General features: G+C 37.2%; 1 protein-coding gene across 1 annotated transcript in view; it reads right to left on the reverse strand.

Annotated features, from left to right (window-relative positions):
* Positions 1–5,520: 5,520 nt before the first annotated feature.
* Positions 5,521–18,029, reverse strand: part of LOC131149691 (4-hydroxyphenylpyruvate dioxygenase) — a 20,105-nt gene continuing 7,596 nt past the window's right edge. Inside the window, exon 2 of the mRNA XM_058100372.1 lies at positions 5,521–5,983. Coding sequence (XP_057956355.1) covers positions 5,797–5,983 — 187 coding nt within the window. The 3' untranslated portion in view covers positions 5,521–5,796. The remainder of the gene's footprint in view (positions 5,984–18,029) is intronic.

The following is an 18,029-nucleotide window of genomic DNA, read 5'->3' on the forward strand; positions in this document are numbered from 1 at the left end:
CCGACATACTTCTTTGAGGCACGGGTGTTTATCTGGAAACTGACCCTCTTCTGTTTCCTGACTATACAATCCTCACATATGTCAATCTGCACTGATTGTAGACCACTCAATTTTCCCTTTGAGTGCATCACCATGAGTTCCTTCTCACTCAAGTGACCAAGTCATTGGTGCCAGATGTTGCTGTCGTCATTTCCTGCAACAACTGAAATAGACATGGGGGCATTTGAGGTTAGAAAAAGTGTCCCGCTTTTCTTACCTCGCGCAGTCGTTAGTACACCCTTTGAGACTTTCCATTCATCGCCAATGAATTTTGTCGTGTATCCCTCATCTTCCAGCTGACCAACTGAGATCAAATTCTTTCTCAGGTCTGGAATATGTCTGACATCCTTCAGCTTCCATACTGACCCGTTCATTTTGATCTTCACAACTCCCTTGCCAATTACGTCGCAAGGTTGATCGTTGCCAAGGTACACCTTACCGAAATCACCTGGTGTGTACTCCTCTAGGCAATCTTCGCAGCATATTGCATGATATGAGGCTCCAGAGTCTAAGACCCAAGACTCCTGCTTGCTTTCCAAAGAGCAGATCAACATCTCATCATTCTCGGAAGCAATATTTGCTTTGGTCTTTGCCTCAAATTCCTTTCTCAAACCTTTACACTGGTTTCTGAAATGTCCGGTCTTTCCATAGTTCCAGCACTCAACATTCTTTATGCCCTGGGAACCTCTGGGATCTCTGGATTTGGACCGCCTGGTCCTAGATCTGCCACGATTATTAGATCATCCATGCCCGCTTCCCTTTCCCCGGCTTTCCACATTCAAAGCTAAACTTAAAGTGGAGTCATTGTTTGACTGCATTCTGATATCCTCTGTCAAAATCATGCTGATAACCTCGTTGTATTTCAGCTTTGATTTTCCTGCAGAGCTACTGATCACAGTTACAATACCTTTCCAACTCTCAGGCAGCTGACTGAGAATTAATAGGGCACGGATCTCACTGTCATAGGTAATCTCAACCGAGGCGAGTTGATCCGACAGCTCGTTGAAATTATTCAAATGCCTGCTGAAACTCTCACCTGCAAACATGCTCATTGTAAACAGTCTTTTCATGAGATGTACCTTGTTCGCGGCTGATGGCTGCTCATACATGTTAGATAGCGTATCCATAAGGGACTTGGTGGTTGTCAAATGCTTGATGTTGAAGGCAACAGACTTTGCCAACGTCATCCTCAAGGCTCCGAGGGCTTTTCGGTCAAGCAACTCCCACTCACTCTCCTTCATGGATTCTGGCTTCTCCATCAGTGGTAAGTGCAACTCCTTACCAAACAAGAAGTCCTCAATCTGCATTTTCCAGAAACCGAAGTTCGTGCCGTCAAACATCTCGATCCAAAAGCTCTTTATGTTTGACATCTCGATTCACTGATCTAGATATAGAATTAGCTTAATCAGATAGCACGGTTGGATCTGGAACGGCTGAAAACCTTAGAAATGGCTTAAGTCACTCGAAAAACGGACCTAAAATGGCTTCGAAAAACCTGGTCAAACTTTCGGTCAAATCTGGTCAACTCTGGTCAACCTAACGGAATATTCCTCACACGGACGGAATATTCTTTGACGCCGTTACTACGACGTCTGCTGACGTGGCACGTGGGGCCCACTTCTGACGTGGCACTGTGGGGCCCACACACTGGCGAGTGACTGTGGGGCCTACTGTGGGGTCCACTGCTGACGTGGCGTGGGACCTGAGGGTGACGTGGCTGCTGACATGTCGCTGATGCCGCTGCTGACTAGGCGCTTACTTGGCGCCACGTGGCGCTGACTGGCTGGCTGACACAGCGCTGGGGTGGCGCGCTGACGTGGCGGGATTTGGCTGACGCAGTGCTGACGTCAGCGTCTTCAACCTTCGAACCCTCGCCGAACTTTCTCCGGTGCGTGAGCGCGTGTGAGGACCTCTCCCAACCTGTTGCCGGCGCGTGAGGGCGTGTGGCAGGGCTGTAATTTTGCCGGTGGCGCGTGTGAGTGCGTGCGGCTTCATCCGAGCTCTGTTTGAGCTCCGGTTACCTTCATTGGCTTCGTCTCGGCGAGAGGAGTTTGATGGCAGCCTCAAAATCAAAATTTTAGCTACTGGACAGGGGCTCAAAATCTGGAATTTTTCTTGATCTGGCGATTTTACTCCAACCAAAGCTCTGATACCAATTGTTGGGGGATTAAGACCTGGAGCAACAATCACACACGAAGAAAAATTATGCACATCCACAATTGAACACCGGATTTACATGGTTCGGTCCAAACTGACCTACATCCACAGGAGCACACACCACTGCACTATAAACTGGGAGAATAAATACAAGGAGGAGGAGCCACACTGCTCAACTCTACTCTCTCTCTCTCTCTCTCACACCTCAACTGCTCTCTGCACTCTGCACACTGCAATACACACAATACTCACGCAGCTCACAGCTTACCTCTGCCTCTCACAGCTACACTGCTGCACAACTCCACTACACTCACACTACTCAGCACAATGCATCACAGCTCTCTCACACATATATACACAAGGGGGAGCTAAATTCAAAGGTGGTGGCTATAGATTTCAATAAAATCTACAGAGTAGGTGGAGGGCTGCTAGCTGCTGGTCTTCATTTCAACATAGGCTGCATGGGGAGGTGCTGCTGCCGACGGTTCCACACCAGAATTCCTAACATTTTGGTTTCTGGTTGTATATTTTTTTTTTTATTTGGTTCCCCTTAAGCAGGCTTCTGTTTTTTATGAGCTCTGCCAGTGTGGTTTTATCTATGATTGGATTCAATGCTGTGGTCTGATTTATATAGATCAAATACAGATATTGCTTGATTATTGTTTTGTTTTACCCATTAAGATGAAATGCCATTTTATTTTGCCTATCAGTTTTAATCCTCTATTCCCCCCTTTTTTCAGAGACCTTAAATCATGGTAATTTTCTTCAAAAGTGATATGTAAATAATGTTTGTTGGTACATTTGGTTTCAGCTTTTTCATGCATAATAATAATAATAATAATAATAATAATAATAATAATAATAATAAGGGATGGTTTATGGTTCATCTACTAAAATGGTAGGGAGAGAAAACCAAAGCCAGTTTGCTTTGTAAAGTGCCAGTTACCGGCTAATAAAAAAAAGTTCAGTTTCTAGTTCGTTGTTCTTTATAATGAAATATTTTCTGCCCAACTATCAAATGGAGAATTGCTTTTTAAGGGGATGATAGCAAAGGTGCTGCAATAACAATTTCTCAAAACAATATTATGCCTCCAAATGATGTTACTTTTTGACATTTATGTTCAGTTCTAAAACCTAGGATGAAGCTTTAATGCCCTTTTTTGGGTCTAGGGGAAATAAGAGAATGAATGAAACGAAGTTGAAAAGAAACAAAAGAAACACACGGCAAACAAACATAAACTACAACAAAACCAAGCAGGTTTGAGAAACCCATGTATGATACCCTCCATGAGGAGCTTAATAAAGGGAAGGGGAGAGCAGTAAACAACACCTATAGATAATGCTCTGCCTAGTGTGTTTGGACTTTCCATGCTCAATGACATAAGAAACAATCTTTTGATGAATATGCCATGGAACTCTCTGGTCCAAGATAAAGCAACAAAGAAGAAGTAAATATATGTTTTTTTCTCACTCTGCTCCCAAGTGAGACGAGGAGTCCTTGGGATAAAAACAAAGGATTTTGACGTTTGACTGAAGTTGATAGCTGTTGTTATTGGGAAGTGTGATGGGTGCTGCAGTGTGAGCTGTCATTGTCCTTTATAGGCTTTTACTTTTGGAGGACCACGCCCTGAGTTTTTTCTTCAATTTATCTTTTTTTTTTAATATATTAAATAATATATTTTTTTTAAGAAAATAATTCTTGAAAAGACACGTGGGAAAGTAGGAAGATTACGTCAGAGTTATTTCAGTGATTATTTTCCCAAAAAAGGTATTATTTAATATATTTTTAAAAAAAAAAGATAAATAGGGAAAAAAAAACTTCAAGTTTATATATGACGACCAATTGTCCTTTTTTAAATGCATTTTGTACAAATAAATTTAAAATATTAAGTTAATATTTTATATTACATCAAATCAATTATTAAATCAAATTTCGAGTGATCAATTTGTAAATAATCCAAATATGAACTGTTGAGCAAGAAAACTATTTCTCAAATATATAAAAGATAATTTTTTATATAAATATATACACGTATGTGCACATGGCACACACATGCGCACATATATATTATCGAATTTAAACAAAATTTTGTACCTTTTATTGTATGGAAAAAAGAGAAAGAAAAACAATTCCATTTTACTATAGATATATGTTGTTAAAAAAGAAAATAATAATGTAATTTAAAATGTTTTTTTTTTTAAATTGTAAGGTCATTAAAAATATTATTCAAAAACAATTATTAAAATTAGTTGTTAATAATTAACCAAGTAATTAAAGTGACTCAATAGTAAAATAGGATAACTCGATATATTCAATATATTAGTTGTGGAATTACACAAATAGCTTTACCCTATGCTTGGAGAGATCCAAATTTACATCAAAAGTCTAAAATTCATGCTATCAAACACTAGTTTAGTGATTTTTTTTATTATTTTGACCCTATCTCATAATAATTTCTACTTACATTCTTAAATATTAAAAAAAAAATTACTATATAAGAGTGTGCATGTGCATGTCTATAACTATCAAATCTAATCAAATGTTGTACCAAGTTCTTAGTTTAATAATTTCAAAATATAATATTTAATAATATGCTCGAATTTACTATAAGCTTTGTGTTGCTGAAAAAGAAAATGATGCTTCAACTAGAGAAACAAATATTAAAGAAATAGTTAATGCCATAAAAAAAGCACTAACAAAAGTTAACATTATGAAAATTGACTGTTAATAATAAATAAGATGATAAAATTGACTTGGTTATAAAATAGGCTAATACGGTATATTTAAATGCTTTATGAATTTCTTTAAATTCAATTAAAATTAGTAGATCGATTTTCAAAAGAAAGAAGTTAATTAGTGTTCGGGAAAATAAATTTTTCATTTGAATTGAAAGAAACACAATCCAATCTTATACTATATTTTATCCAAATTCAGATATATCCAAATATAAGATTTAAAATCAAAGCTTCCCAATGCAAGATTCGTTAATTTTATTATGATTTTACAATAACCAAACATTCGGGCTTCTGTAGGCAGCAAGTGGCATAGATCTTACATTGCGGGTTGGTTGGTGTAAAATCTGTGCGCCTTAAGACGCACTAGGACATTTTGAAATAATCAACCTGCCATAAAATAACCTATGAATTAAATCAAAAGGCCACCTGCAATGGGGAGGAGAATCTGTGAGCATGTAGAAAATTTAGGTTTCAAACTCGTAAGATGCACAGGAGATCATAATACCCAATAAGCAAAAGCAAACAATGCCTCATTGTACTTAGGCTTAGATGTGAACAACTTAGCAGAGGCGAAAGGAAAAATAACGATACGAAAAAAAGCAACTTCATTTAGTTACCACATCAATGAGGTCCAAGCAGCACAAAAGTCTGTTACTTCTTGAATCTTTTTATCTTTCCCAGCAGCACAAAATTACTAAACTTTCACATAAATCTGGAACACATACAAGTCAAAGTATATCCAGAAACTATTGTAAAATAAAAAATAATAATAAAAAGAAAAGGAAAAACTAAAAAGGTTCGCCGCCATGACAGAAGGGTGACATTATTACATAAACAGTTCTTATCAAATGACAGACTCTGTTTCTATGCTGCAGCAGGATCTGCGATGCATTTGGCCTCGAGAGTCTTCTCATATTCTTCAATAGATTTGAAGAGCTCTGAAAAATTTCCCTTACCAAAGCCTCCACATCCGGCTTTCTGATATGTCCTCCCTTCCTCATCCTGGAGCATGCACCCTATTCTTTGAATTACCTCAATAAAAATGGTCGGCCTGCCCAAAAGACAATATGAATAATTAATCTTAAAAAATATATCTGACCTACTGTTTTTATTTTTCCTCTTTTTAATTTTTCCCTAGTCCATTCCTTGATCCATGTCTTTCAAAAGGAATTGTACCACAATATCATCAAGGTCATCAAAAAGTTGCGACTGCAAAAGTGAACCAAGTTATCCACTAACCAAGAGCGGGCTTGAGTAGGGTAGAACCATCTAACCAACGTTGCTTCTGCCCATCCCTAATTACAACAAAAGGCTCCTACAGAACTTCCCCGCATATCCCCATGATTTAGGAATAATTTTGAGTTAATATCAATATGTGACAGTATAATGTCATTCTCCAATTTAAACACCATCAAGAACCACTAGTATTCAATTTCCAAAAAGCATTTTTTTTCTTTAGCATTAAAATTTCCATAAAGCATCAAAATAGGAATTGATGATGATGCTCTTTAGACAAGGAAAAGAATGAAAATAGGCACCATGTCTTCCTACAGAGTTAAGGTCTTTTTAGCAAAACAGGAAGAAATATCAAGAATTAATTTCATGAAATCTCATTATGACCAAACGCTACACACGGGAACTTGCAAAAATTAAAAAACCCTGCAATCATAATTTATGGAACAATGGGGCCAGCACATCCCTCTGACTTAAGTGAGGCATTTCACATAATCACATCTCCTTAATTAAACACCAAGGAATTCAATAAATAGATAAACAACTATTAAGGAAATCATTCCATTAATTTCACCATCACAATTATCTCAAACAGGAAATTAAGAGATTTAACCTACATGCAATGAAATGGTTACTCAATATGGTTTGGCACTTCAAAAACCCATTTGTAATATTCGCAACTAGAGAAAAAGGCAAATTTGGTTGTTGATATATTTGTGAACATCAAAGCATTCAATTTTCGCTCTAATCCTAGTACATCTGCATGACCCATTTTAGAGCTACGTTTTAGCAAGCCAAAAATTCTGTTTGCAATCTAAATACAGTTGGGGCAAGACTGTACAAATCAAAATAGGAAACTTCGCCACCTTAAAACAATTATCATCCCTAATTCCTACCCAAAAAGAATGCAGACCAGGCATCATGATCTCAGATATAATGAGGATGCAGCAAAGAAAATACCGGTGTTTTTGTCAGAATGGATTTCTACAAGGTGTATTAAGGTTTATTCTTTTCCTACATATATTTAAACATTTTTCTTTTCTTAACACAGTCGAAAGGGGTGAAGAACAATGCCAGAGTTTATCATCATTTAATCTGAATTTATCATAACTTTTTTAATCAAGCACCAGCATACAGGTACAAACCCTATGAACCTCAGGAAGACGAAAAGCCTAACATAGGAAAAAAATTTACAAAAGTAGAAGTCTTCTACGATTTAGAAATGTAAGCATGAAAATGGATTTTAACATCTGTATTTTTTCTATCCAAATCTTTCAGTGGATTTTGAAAATATTAATTCATTTCAGACAATCCATTTGATTGATTATAAACACACACACACACACACATAGAGGAGCAATCAAGACCAGCTATCAAGACCAAGCTTCTCACCACCCATTCAGCGTGCACCAAATTCCATCAAAATTGTGAAAATCCCGAATGATTTGGAAGGGATTTGGAGGAGATTGTTGTAGAAGATTAAGGCCCTAATTAGATCCGATATTTAGGCTGATTGTATGGGTTGACTTTTATATTTCCATATTTTATACTTTACGTACATGTTAAATAGGGACCCGAGTATCTAAAGAATACACAATTGAATATACGATTGATTTACTCTCATTCTCTACATGGTGTCAGAGCTCGGGTTATTCTAAAATGCAATCCATGGCTGCCCAAAAAGGAGACAGTCATGAGTCCAGCCAGTCGGCAACCCAAGGAGAGTCGGAGATAATCTCCTCCATGGGCTCGGCCGGCGTATTTGAGAATTCCCCACCCCATCTTACTGTTGAAAAAATCAAATGGTAAGAATTACAAAGAATGGGCACAATCAATCAAGCTCGTTATCAATGGTAAAGGAAAACTCGGTTTTCTTACCGGTGAGACTCAGCGACTACCTCCTACCGATGCAGTGGCATCCCAGAAATGGCGGTCCGAGAACTCCTTGATAACATCATGCTTGATAAACTCTATGAAACCAACCATTGGAAAAACGTACCCGTTTCCCCCGATGGCAAAGGAAGTGTGGGATGCAGTGCGTGAGACGTGAGACATACTCTGATGCTGAAAATGCTTCCAAGATTATCGAGTTGAAGACACAGCTATGGCAAACAAAGCAAGGAGATCGGAAAGTCATGGAATACTACACCGAGATGCTCAAACTTTGGCAAGAACTCGATCTCAGTTGCGAAGAGGAATGGGAATGCACGGGCGACAACGTACGTTTCAAGAAGAAGATGGAGAACGAGAGAGTATTCGAGTTTCTGGTAGGGTCGAACCGAGAGCTTGACGACGTGAGGAGAAAGATTCTAGGTCGCCAGCCGCTGCCCTCCATCCGAGAAGTCTTCTCTGAGGTTCGACATGAGGAAAGTAGGAGGAACATGATGTTGAAGGAGGAAAACCAGTCTAGGCCCGAGGCATTAGCTCTCGTAATCCATGGGCCTCATATTGGATTCAGCCCAAAACAGTCCAGAAGACTCTATTGTGAGCATTGCAAAAAAAACGGGTAATACTAAAGACAGTTGCTGGACCTTACATGGCAAGCCCGCGGATTGGAAGCCCAAACAGCCCAATAAAGCCCATGGTCATCCGGCCTCCACCGAAACCCAAGAAAAAAACATACCCACAGAAGCCCATGGCCCGACAGCTTCTAGTGGGGGATTTAATTCCGACCAACTTGCAAAAATATATAAGCTATTTTCCAAGTTCCAAGCCTCGGGTCAGTCCTCTAATACTATGTCATTTGGTTCTTAGCCCACAAAGGTACTTTTTTGACAGCCCTTAGTATCACTTCTCATTTTACCCCTTGGATTATTAACTTTGTTGCATCTGACCCTATGACCGATGCTCATCATTTATTTTCAACATACTCACCTTGTGCAGATAATTTAAAAGTCAAAATTGCATATGGGACTCTATCCCCTGTCGCTAGCAAAGGGAGTATTCATATTTGTGAATCTATTACTCTTGAATTTGTCCTCCACATTCCTAATTTATCGTGCAATTTTCTATCTATTAGTCAGTTAACCAAACAGTCTAATTGCTCAGCTAAACTCCTACCCTCTCATTGTGTCTTTCAGGACCTATCATTAGGGAAAACAACTGGCAGTGCTAAGGAATGTGACGGGCTCTACTACTTTGACAAAACTAATGTGAATGGACCGTGTCCTCCTATTGTTTGTAATTCTGCATCTTTAGGGAAAGTGAACTTTTGTTATGGCACAAAAGGATGGGACATCTTAGTTTTCAGCATTTGCAGCACTTATTTCCTTCAATATGTTCGAATAAAACTGCCTTGGATTTTCAGTGTGAAATGTGTGAACTTGCCAAACATAGTAGTTAAAAGGCACGCCTAAGCGCGAGGCGCAAAGGGGTGAGGAGGCTGGTGCCACATACCATGCAAGGTGAGGCGACCTGCAAGAGGCGTAACGAGGCGTGATGAGGCGCAGTGAGGCGCGCCTTGAAAAATTTGAGTTTGTTAAATGAAAGAAATAGCCAGAGCCAAAGTTGTAGCCCTCATTTGACTCGAACAAACAAAAGTCGTAGCCCTCATTTGACTCGAACAAACAAAAGCCCTAGCCCTCTTTGACCCTTCGAAGCCCCACAACCCTTCGCGAGTTCGTCTTGCACATTCGAACCAGTAGGAGCCTTCACGAGCCTTCGAACCAGCAGCATGAGTTCATCTGCGAACCTTCAAAATAGCCAAAAGCCTTTGCGAGCTTTTCTTCGAGCCTTCAAACCAACACCATGAGTTTGTCTTCGACATTTCAAACCAGCACGGTCCTTCGCGACTTCGTCTTCCACATTTCAAACGAGCAAGAGCCTTCGCGAGTTCTTCTTCTTCTTCTTGATCGAGTAGCTAGTTGTGGGGCGTCTACACTTGATTACTCCTTAGTGAAGACACTTGGGTGTATCCAGCCCAGAATGAATGCTTATCCACCCAATCCTCTCTCTCTCTCTCTCTCTCTCTCTCTCTCTCTCTCTCTAAATTATTATGATTATTTTATTACTATTTTGGAATTGCAAGGTGTGATTATTTAAAATTATATTAAATATTTTGAAACACGTAAATTTGAATTGAAGATTTGAAATAAAATATTATTTTTTATTATTTTAGCATAAGCACCTTTTAATTTCTCACTTATTTTAATTAATCAAACATAAAAGGTTTTTCTCATTAATCTAATCTTCATCTTATTCATTTTTCTTTTGTTCCCACTCTGTTTCTCTTACTATAGTGGCATAATGCAAGAATGCTTCATGTTAAAGAGGTGCATTTGAAATGTATTTGAGGTATTTAATAAGAGTATGTTTGGATTAAGGATTTTGTTTGAAAAAATAAAAGAATGAAAATAAAGAGGAAATTTATTTATTTTTTATCAAATACAATTAAAAATAAATTTTATTTAAATGTAATTAAAAATAAAGAAAAAATAAACATAAATAGAGTAAAATTAAAATTTTATTTATAAATTTGATGTTGAACTATGTTGAATTGTTGAGGCTTTTGGCCTTCGTCCTAGTAATTTTATTAAATTTCCAATTTTGATATTGAATGTTTTGGCATTTTAAATTCTAATATTACTAGATATTCATATGTTCATATGTCAATTACCCCAAATAGGCATTTTACACCATTTTAATAATTCTGCGCGGCATGTGCCTTCGCCTCATGCCTCGCACCTTGACCCCTTTGCGCCTCGGCTCGCCTCACGCCTTTGACTACTATGTTGCGAAACACCATCGTATTACTTTGCCTAGATCTTAGTATAAACCATCCATGCCATTTAGTCTGATTCACAATGATCTATAGGTCCTTGTCGTACTCCTAATAGGACCCATACAAAATGGTTTATTACTTTTATTGATGATCACACTCGTCTGTGTTGGGTATATTTATTGACTGATAAAACTTTGGTTTGATCAGTCTTCATGAATTTTCACTCTATGATACAAACCCAGTTTCACACAAAAATCCAAATCCTTCGTACTAACAATGGTACTGAGTATTTCAATCACTCCTTGGGCACATATATTCAAGAGAATGGTATTATCCATCAAAGCTCTTGCGTTGACACCCCTCAATAAAATGGGGTTGCTGAACGGAAAAATCGACATATCCTTGAAGTTGCTCGTGCCTTGTTGTTCACCTCTCACATGCCAACAAAATTTTTGGGTGACTCAATTTTGACAGCCACATACCTCATTACCCGAATGCCTAGTAAAGTCATATCCTTTGCAACTCCGCTCCAAAAACTCCAAGAGACTTTTCCCAATTCTAAGCTCAGCTCATCTTCCGCTTCGTGTCTTTGGGTTCACTATATTTGTCCATATTCATGCACCCAAGCAAAACAAATTGGATCCTAGAGCACTTAAATTTGTCTTTTTTGGTTACTCTCCCCACACAAAAGGGTTACAAATGCTATGACCTGATCTCCCAGAAACTCTATGTTAGCCTGGATGTCACCTTCTTCGAACATACCCCCTACTACTCGCTTCAAGGGGAGTCCTTGAGTAAAGCTCGACCCTCAAACTTAGACTACTTCGATATTGCTGCTTTCGAGACCACTTCATACCCTATATCTGCTCCTTCACCTAGTACAGAAGGAAACTTGAACTTAGGGGGAGATGCGGAAATACAAACAAATGGGGAAACACTTGTCTACTCAAGGAGGCCAAAATCGAAGTCCAATGAGACACTCAGTTCCGAAGCACCAAAAGAGTCAGAACCGGTGATAGTTCCAACTCCCCATGAGCCCGACTTCAATCCCGACCAGGTAAAAGACGACTTACCCATTGCTCTTAGAAAACAACCTCGTTCATGTACTCTCCACCCTATCTCAAAATTTGTATCTTACAATGCTCTTTTTGCCAAGTTTCGTGCTTTTATTTCTAACCTTGAAAGAATCCAGATTCCTAAAAACATTCAAGAAGCCTTGGAGATTCCAGAGTGGAGAGAGGTAGTGATGGAAGAGATAAGGGCACTAGAAAAGAATGGAACTTGGGAGGTGATGACTTTGCCAAAGAGGAAGAAATCAGTGGGCTGTAAGTGGGTGTTCACAGTAGAGTACAAGGCTAATGGCACAGTAAAATGATACAAAGCCCGCCTTGTGGCAAAGGGGTTCACTCAGACATACAGTATTGACTACACCGAGGCATTTGCACCACTAGCAAAGATGAACACTATACGGGTTCTCCTGTCGCTGGCAACAAACCTGGACTAGCCACTCCATCAGTTTGACATCAAGAATGCTTTTCTGAATGGTGAGCTAAAAGAACAAGTGTTCATGACGCTAGCACCAAGATGTTGCAAGGAGGTGGAAGAAACCAAAGTTTGTAAATTGAAGAAATCCCTGTATGGACTCGAGCAATCACCGAGGGCGTGGTTTGATAGATTTGCAAAGGTGATAAAGATCATGTCTATAGAAGAATCAAAACATTATAATCTAGTAATGTGCAAATCATTTATGTAGTCATAAGGCTCAATTATGAAACAATCAGTGCAGGATCTTTTTAATGTTTGATTATTTATCCTCAACAATTATTTGAGTTTTTTGTCTTGAACATCTTGAGAGGATCTAGGAATACCTCATGACCTTGGAGAAATTGATCTAGACTGATGAAATTCTTTAAGATGGCAAGTGGTGTTATGGGTTGATCCATCAGCTTCCAGAGCCATGTGGTAAGCCTCAAATAGAGCAGTAGGATGTTTTGGAATTTGCAAAATGATATGTTTATTATTTCATCCCTCGACCCTTTCTTGAACATAAATACCATTCTAGGTTCCTCATTAAAAGCACACCAATAAATGTGGTCTTTAAATCTAAGGTAATAATCAGTGATACTAGAAGAAAGTTGCCTAAGACCACACAGTTGATCCATTAATTGCTCCCTATAAAAATGTGGGGTATACTTTTCTTCTAAAATTATATAACATTTCAGACTATGTGGTAACAGGTGGTTCTCTAAAATATTATTTTCGTCCATTTCAACTTTATCCAATATTGCATTCTTAAACCAAGAAACTGACTTAGCTATAAGTATATACTTAGGTGGTCACCCAATCCATGGCAATTAAAATAACCCTCTATGTCATCGATCTAATCTAAGAAAACCTGAGAACCTAAACAACCATCAAAATCAGGAGGGCACCTACATTTTATCAATTGTTGAGAATTGCCAACTAGCTCAGAACTAGATACATGGAATCAACTCATCATTTTCTTTCTCTAAACCAAAAAGCTAATATGGACCGATGCAAATTCAAGCAAGTACCAATCTAGTGAGTGATATTAAATCAATTTCTATGGAGTCCAAGTACTTTAAGTTTATGCAACCTTACCAAGGTCCTTAGATGTTCATAGATGCGCCACTAATAAACTTGAAGAACAGTGTTGTCATACTCAATTTATGCTTCCAATAATACGTATCAAATAACCAAAGTCGGATTGCTTGGGATCCAATGTCAATATCTTGTGAAGAAAAGCAAATTTGTCGCAATAAATCTCAAAATACCGAAGCTCGGCCTCGCATCAGAATAATGCTAGCAGGCCTTCAAAATTCAGAAATTTGCATTGGCAGTCCAAGCTTAATTCTTAGAAATGTGAATCAAACTTGATCAATCAGTTTTCAATCATACAACTTCAAAATATCAGGATTAACCTAAAATATCGTGGGTGGAATCGATTTCTCACAGTTCTGGAAGCAGGAGAAGACTTTGGAAAATTTCCACATTCGCATCACTGGCATGTGGGGGCGCATTTGCCTGCAGTGAGGATCCTCTGGTGATGATTTTCTGGATGGTGGTAGATCAAAGTAGTAGCGGATCCAGAAATTACAGACTGGGGAGTATATGCATAAAAAATTAATGGGATTGTTTTAATATGTTTCTAATTATTTTCACTCCCATTGATTTTTTTACTAAATTATCTACTCCATCTGTTAGCGTGCAAGAATTAAAAAACAAAAAAAAAAAAGAAGAAAGTTTCAGTAATTAGAATTACAAGTAAATATATCCCAACAACACTCAAAAGAGTCAAAAAAAATATTTCACTATGAGCATGAATTAAAAAAAAAAAAAAAATCTAAAAGATCTACTATAATCCAATAATCTAAGATTTTTAGTGAAATCCTCAAGATAAAATTAACATATTTTCATGATGAATATTTTTGTACTTTCATTCTCCAAGATTTTTCTTTTAAGAATTATCAAATTGTCATATTGATATGTGTACATACTAGTACTTCTTAACTTTTAACACTTTTGATTTAGATTTTTCTACTATTGGACAAAATATTTTTTGTTTATTTGCTTTTAGCTTGATATTCAATACTTTTAATATGATCCTGCTGTAACCCAATTTTTTTTCTACTCAGCAATAATAGACCAACTAAAGTTTTAAGTTCCAGGTAGAGCCAATTATAAAAATCTTTTTCCACTAACTAGCATGAAAAAAATTTAAGTATGATAATTAAAAATAAATATAGTTATATCAATTTTTAATTATGATGTCATTAGAAATTTAAGTGCATGCTATTTACACTTTAAAATAAAACTTAAAAAATATACATTTTTTATATAAGTAGTACGTAGTCGTATCTTCAATCTATTTGATTTAATGTTTCAAGTGATCTTATCTTGTGTTTGGAAATAAGAGAATTACATTTTTGTTTGGTTGTTGTGGTCTGAAATGTGATGTAAGGAGTCGGAGCTCAGAATTTGTTGGTGTATCAGTTCCAAGTGAAAAGAGAAGAAGACAATAGGTGAATCAAAATTTGCTCTGATGCCAATTAATGTAATTCTCTTCCATAGGGTTCACTTGCTGCAAGAATCAAGCTTTCAGAGTTTGCAGAAGCAAATTCAAACACTGTAGCGCTGCAAATTGGTGTCAAAATATGGAAGGTCTCAATAGTTATGCAGCCAACTAATGAAATTAATGTTAAAAATTGTTAAATTAGTGTCAAAAATGAAATAAAATGACCATAACTACTTACTAAAATTACAAATTCCAACAATTTTTATGTTAATTAACAAAATACATAAAAATATATATACATTGCAGGATGTTTGTGTTCCTTAGGCTAATATGGGCAATTTCCTCTAAAGATTTATTAATTATTCATGTGATATACATATGATATTAATCTATTAGATTCAATTATCCTTTGTTTTTTGAAAATAAAAATAAATAAATAAAAGGAATCTTTTGCGACTAAAAAGGTCTTCTAATCATTTTTAACGTTTAAGGAGGATGCAATTTTCAAATTGCATCTTTTTTTTCTTTTTTCTTTTTTTGATTTCTCTCATTGTTCCTAAAATCTCTCTTATAAGTATAAATTTTCAGTTTTTTTGTTTTTATTTCTTTACAATGAAGAAACAGCTAATGAAAACACATTGTTTATGTTACTTGTCCTCTAATTCTTTGGTCGGTTTTCAGCTATTTGTGAAAAAATTAAAAACCAGATTTTATTATTTTTAATTATTTTGGTAACCTGTTGCCAATATGATGAGATGATCGATTGCATGTTCCAGTTGGGCCTATCACTAGAGCAAGATCCAAGAAGATCAAAGAAAATGATGAAAATCAACAAGCACCCTTAAAGGATCCATTGAATGTTCTAGTTGGGCTATTACTAGATCGAGATCTAAGGAGATCAAAGATGCACTTCATAGGCTGATTCAAGATAGGCTTATTCAAAATCGGGCCTCTCCAAGCTTGGCCCAAAGAAATATGAAGCCTTAATAAATTTAGTCCAAGTGTTTGACGGAGCTAATCATGCTTAATTGATGGAGTTGATCTTGCTTTATTGGGCGTAAATTCCAAAGAACCAATTAATTGGCCGATTGACTTTCCAGACAAGTTAATTGGCCGATTGACTTTCTAGACCAATTAGTTGGCCGATTGACTTTCCAGACAAAGTAGTTGGCCGATTGACTTTGCAAACAGACCAATTAATTGGCCAATTGACTTTCCGGACCTATTAGTTGGCCGATTGACTTTCCAGGCAAAAGTAGTTGATTTACTTAACTATTTTGTTATCTTCTCTTTAGCCATGCTTTATAAATAGCATATTGTAATGAACATCATGAAATAGAAATTAAGAAAACGTGAGGTTTTGTTTCTTCTTTGGGTTCTTCAGAGAACTTCTGAACTTATCAAGGATTCTTCTTTGTGGCATTCAAATTACCTTCGGTTCGTGATTCATTCATAATCATTGGGTTGAGGTTTGTTAATTTATACCTTTGGTTCATGATTAAGTTATAATCATTGGGTCGGGGTTTGTTACTTTACACCTTCGGTTCACGTTTCATTTATAAATGTTGGGTCTAGATTTTCTATCAAAAATTTGAATTTTAGCTTTCTTGGACAAGTATTCCAATATTGTTCGTTGGGTCTCAACGCATGTCGATTGGGGTTCACATCATTTGGTATCAAAGCTTAGGCTCTACAATCAGGTTTACTATCCTTTTATCTTGTGTTTCTTGTCATCATCCTATCTTGTTCCGTTTGTGTTCATTATTCTTATTTTGTGACGTGTACCAAGTTTGAAAAAAAAAAAAAAAAACATAAAAAAAAGGGTGATATTAAAGCAACAGATACTATCATTTGGTACATATCAAAGTTAATTTTTTGAATCGTGACTTTTGTAATTTCATTTCTCTCAAAATCTAATTTTTGTCCTCTTCCTTTGATCTGTTGTTTCTATAACATTTTCTTGCCATCGGTATTGGTTTAAATACTACAAGTTGAATTTCTTGATCAAGTTCATTAGTTCAATAAAGAACTGAAAAGGGGAAACTACTGTGGAAAAAGGCAAGAGAGCGTGAGACTAATATCGGGAAAAAGCCAATTTAAGAATGAAACACGAGTATGAGTGACATAATTTGAGTGCAAACACGTGAGAGAGTGTTGTGAGGAATTATTTTTAACATTTCTCTATAGTTTCAAAATATGTCTTCCAGGGGCGACACATCAAACAAAGAAGGAAGGGACGAGTCGTCATTCATGTTGTAGGCTATGCAACAACAATTTGAAAGCATGAAAGTGGTGTTTAATGAGATTTGAGATCAGATGGATAGGCAAGACACTGTTATTGCTACTTGGCGGGAGGGGCGACCCCAAAGAGTCCCTATTGCTAGAAGGCAAGAAAGGCATCCTCACGTTGATGATTCTGATGACAACCATGAGGATGAATTAAAAGATGAAGAGGATCAAGCTTCATTAAACGGTGAGGGCAGGTTTGTGCCAAGGGGAGAAAGGCGTGATAGAGGTTTCCGAAGAATTCCAAGATGGCGAGATGGAACTGATAGAAACCTAGGAAACATCAAAATGAAGATAGCATCATTCCAAGGGAAAAACGATCCTGAAACGTACTTGAAATGGGAGAGGAAGGTGGAGTTGATCTTTAAGTGGCACAACTAATCCGAGGAGAAAAAGGTAAAACTCGCCATCATTGAGTTTAAAGACTATGCTATTATATGGTGGGATCAACTTGGGACGAACAGGAGGAGAAACCATGAGAGATCTATTGAGATGTGGTAGGAAATGAATGCCATCATGAGGAGGCGGTTTGTCCCTAGTCACTACTCTAGGGACTTGTATCAGAAGTTACAAAGTCTTACTCAAGGCTATAGGAGTGTGGATTACTACTACAAGGAGATGGAAATCGCCATGATTCGAACTAATGTAGAAGAGGATAAGGAAGCTACCATGGCAAGGTTTTTGAATAGGCTGAATCGGGACATTGCCAATGTGGTGGAGTTGCAACCATGGTTTTAAATAAAGGCCGCGACCATTACGTAACGGTTTTTTGGGTTGCCGATACCATTACACACCGCGAAATTGGTGTAAAGAAAAATCACG

This window comes from Malania oleifera, chromosome 2, assembly GCF_029873635.1.
Source record: "Malania oleifera isolate guangnan ecotype guangnan chromosome 2, ASM2987363v1, whole genome shotgun sequence".
Classification (NCBI taxonomy): domain Eukaryota; kingdom Viridiplantae; phylum Streptophyta; class Magnoliopsida; order Santalales; family Ximeniaceae; genus Malania; species Malania oleifera.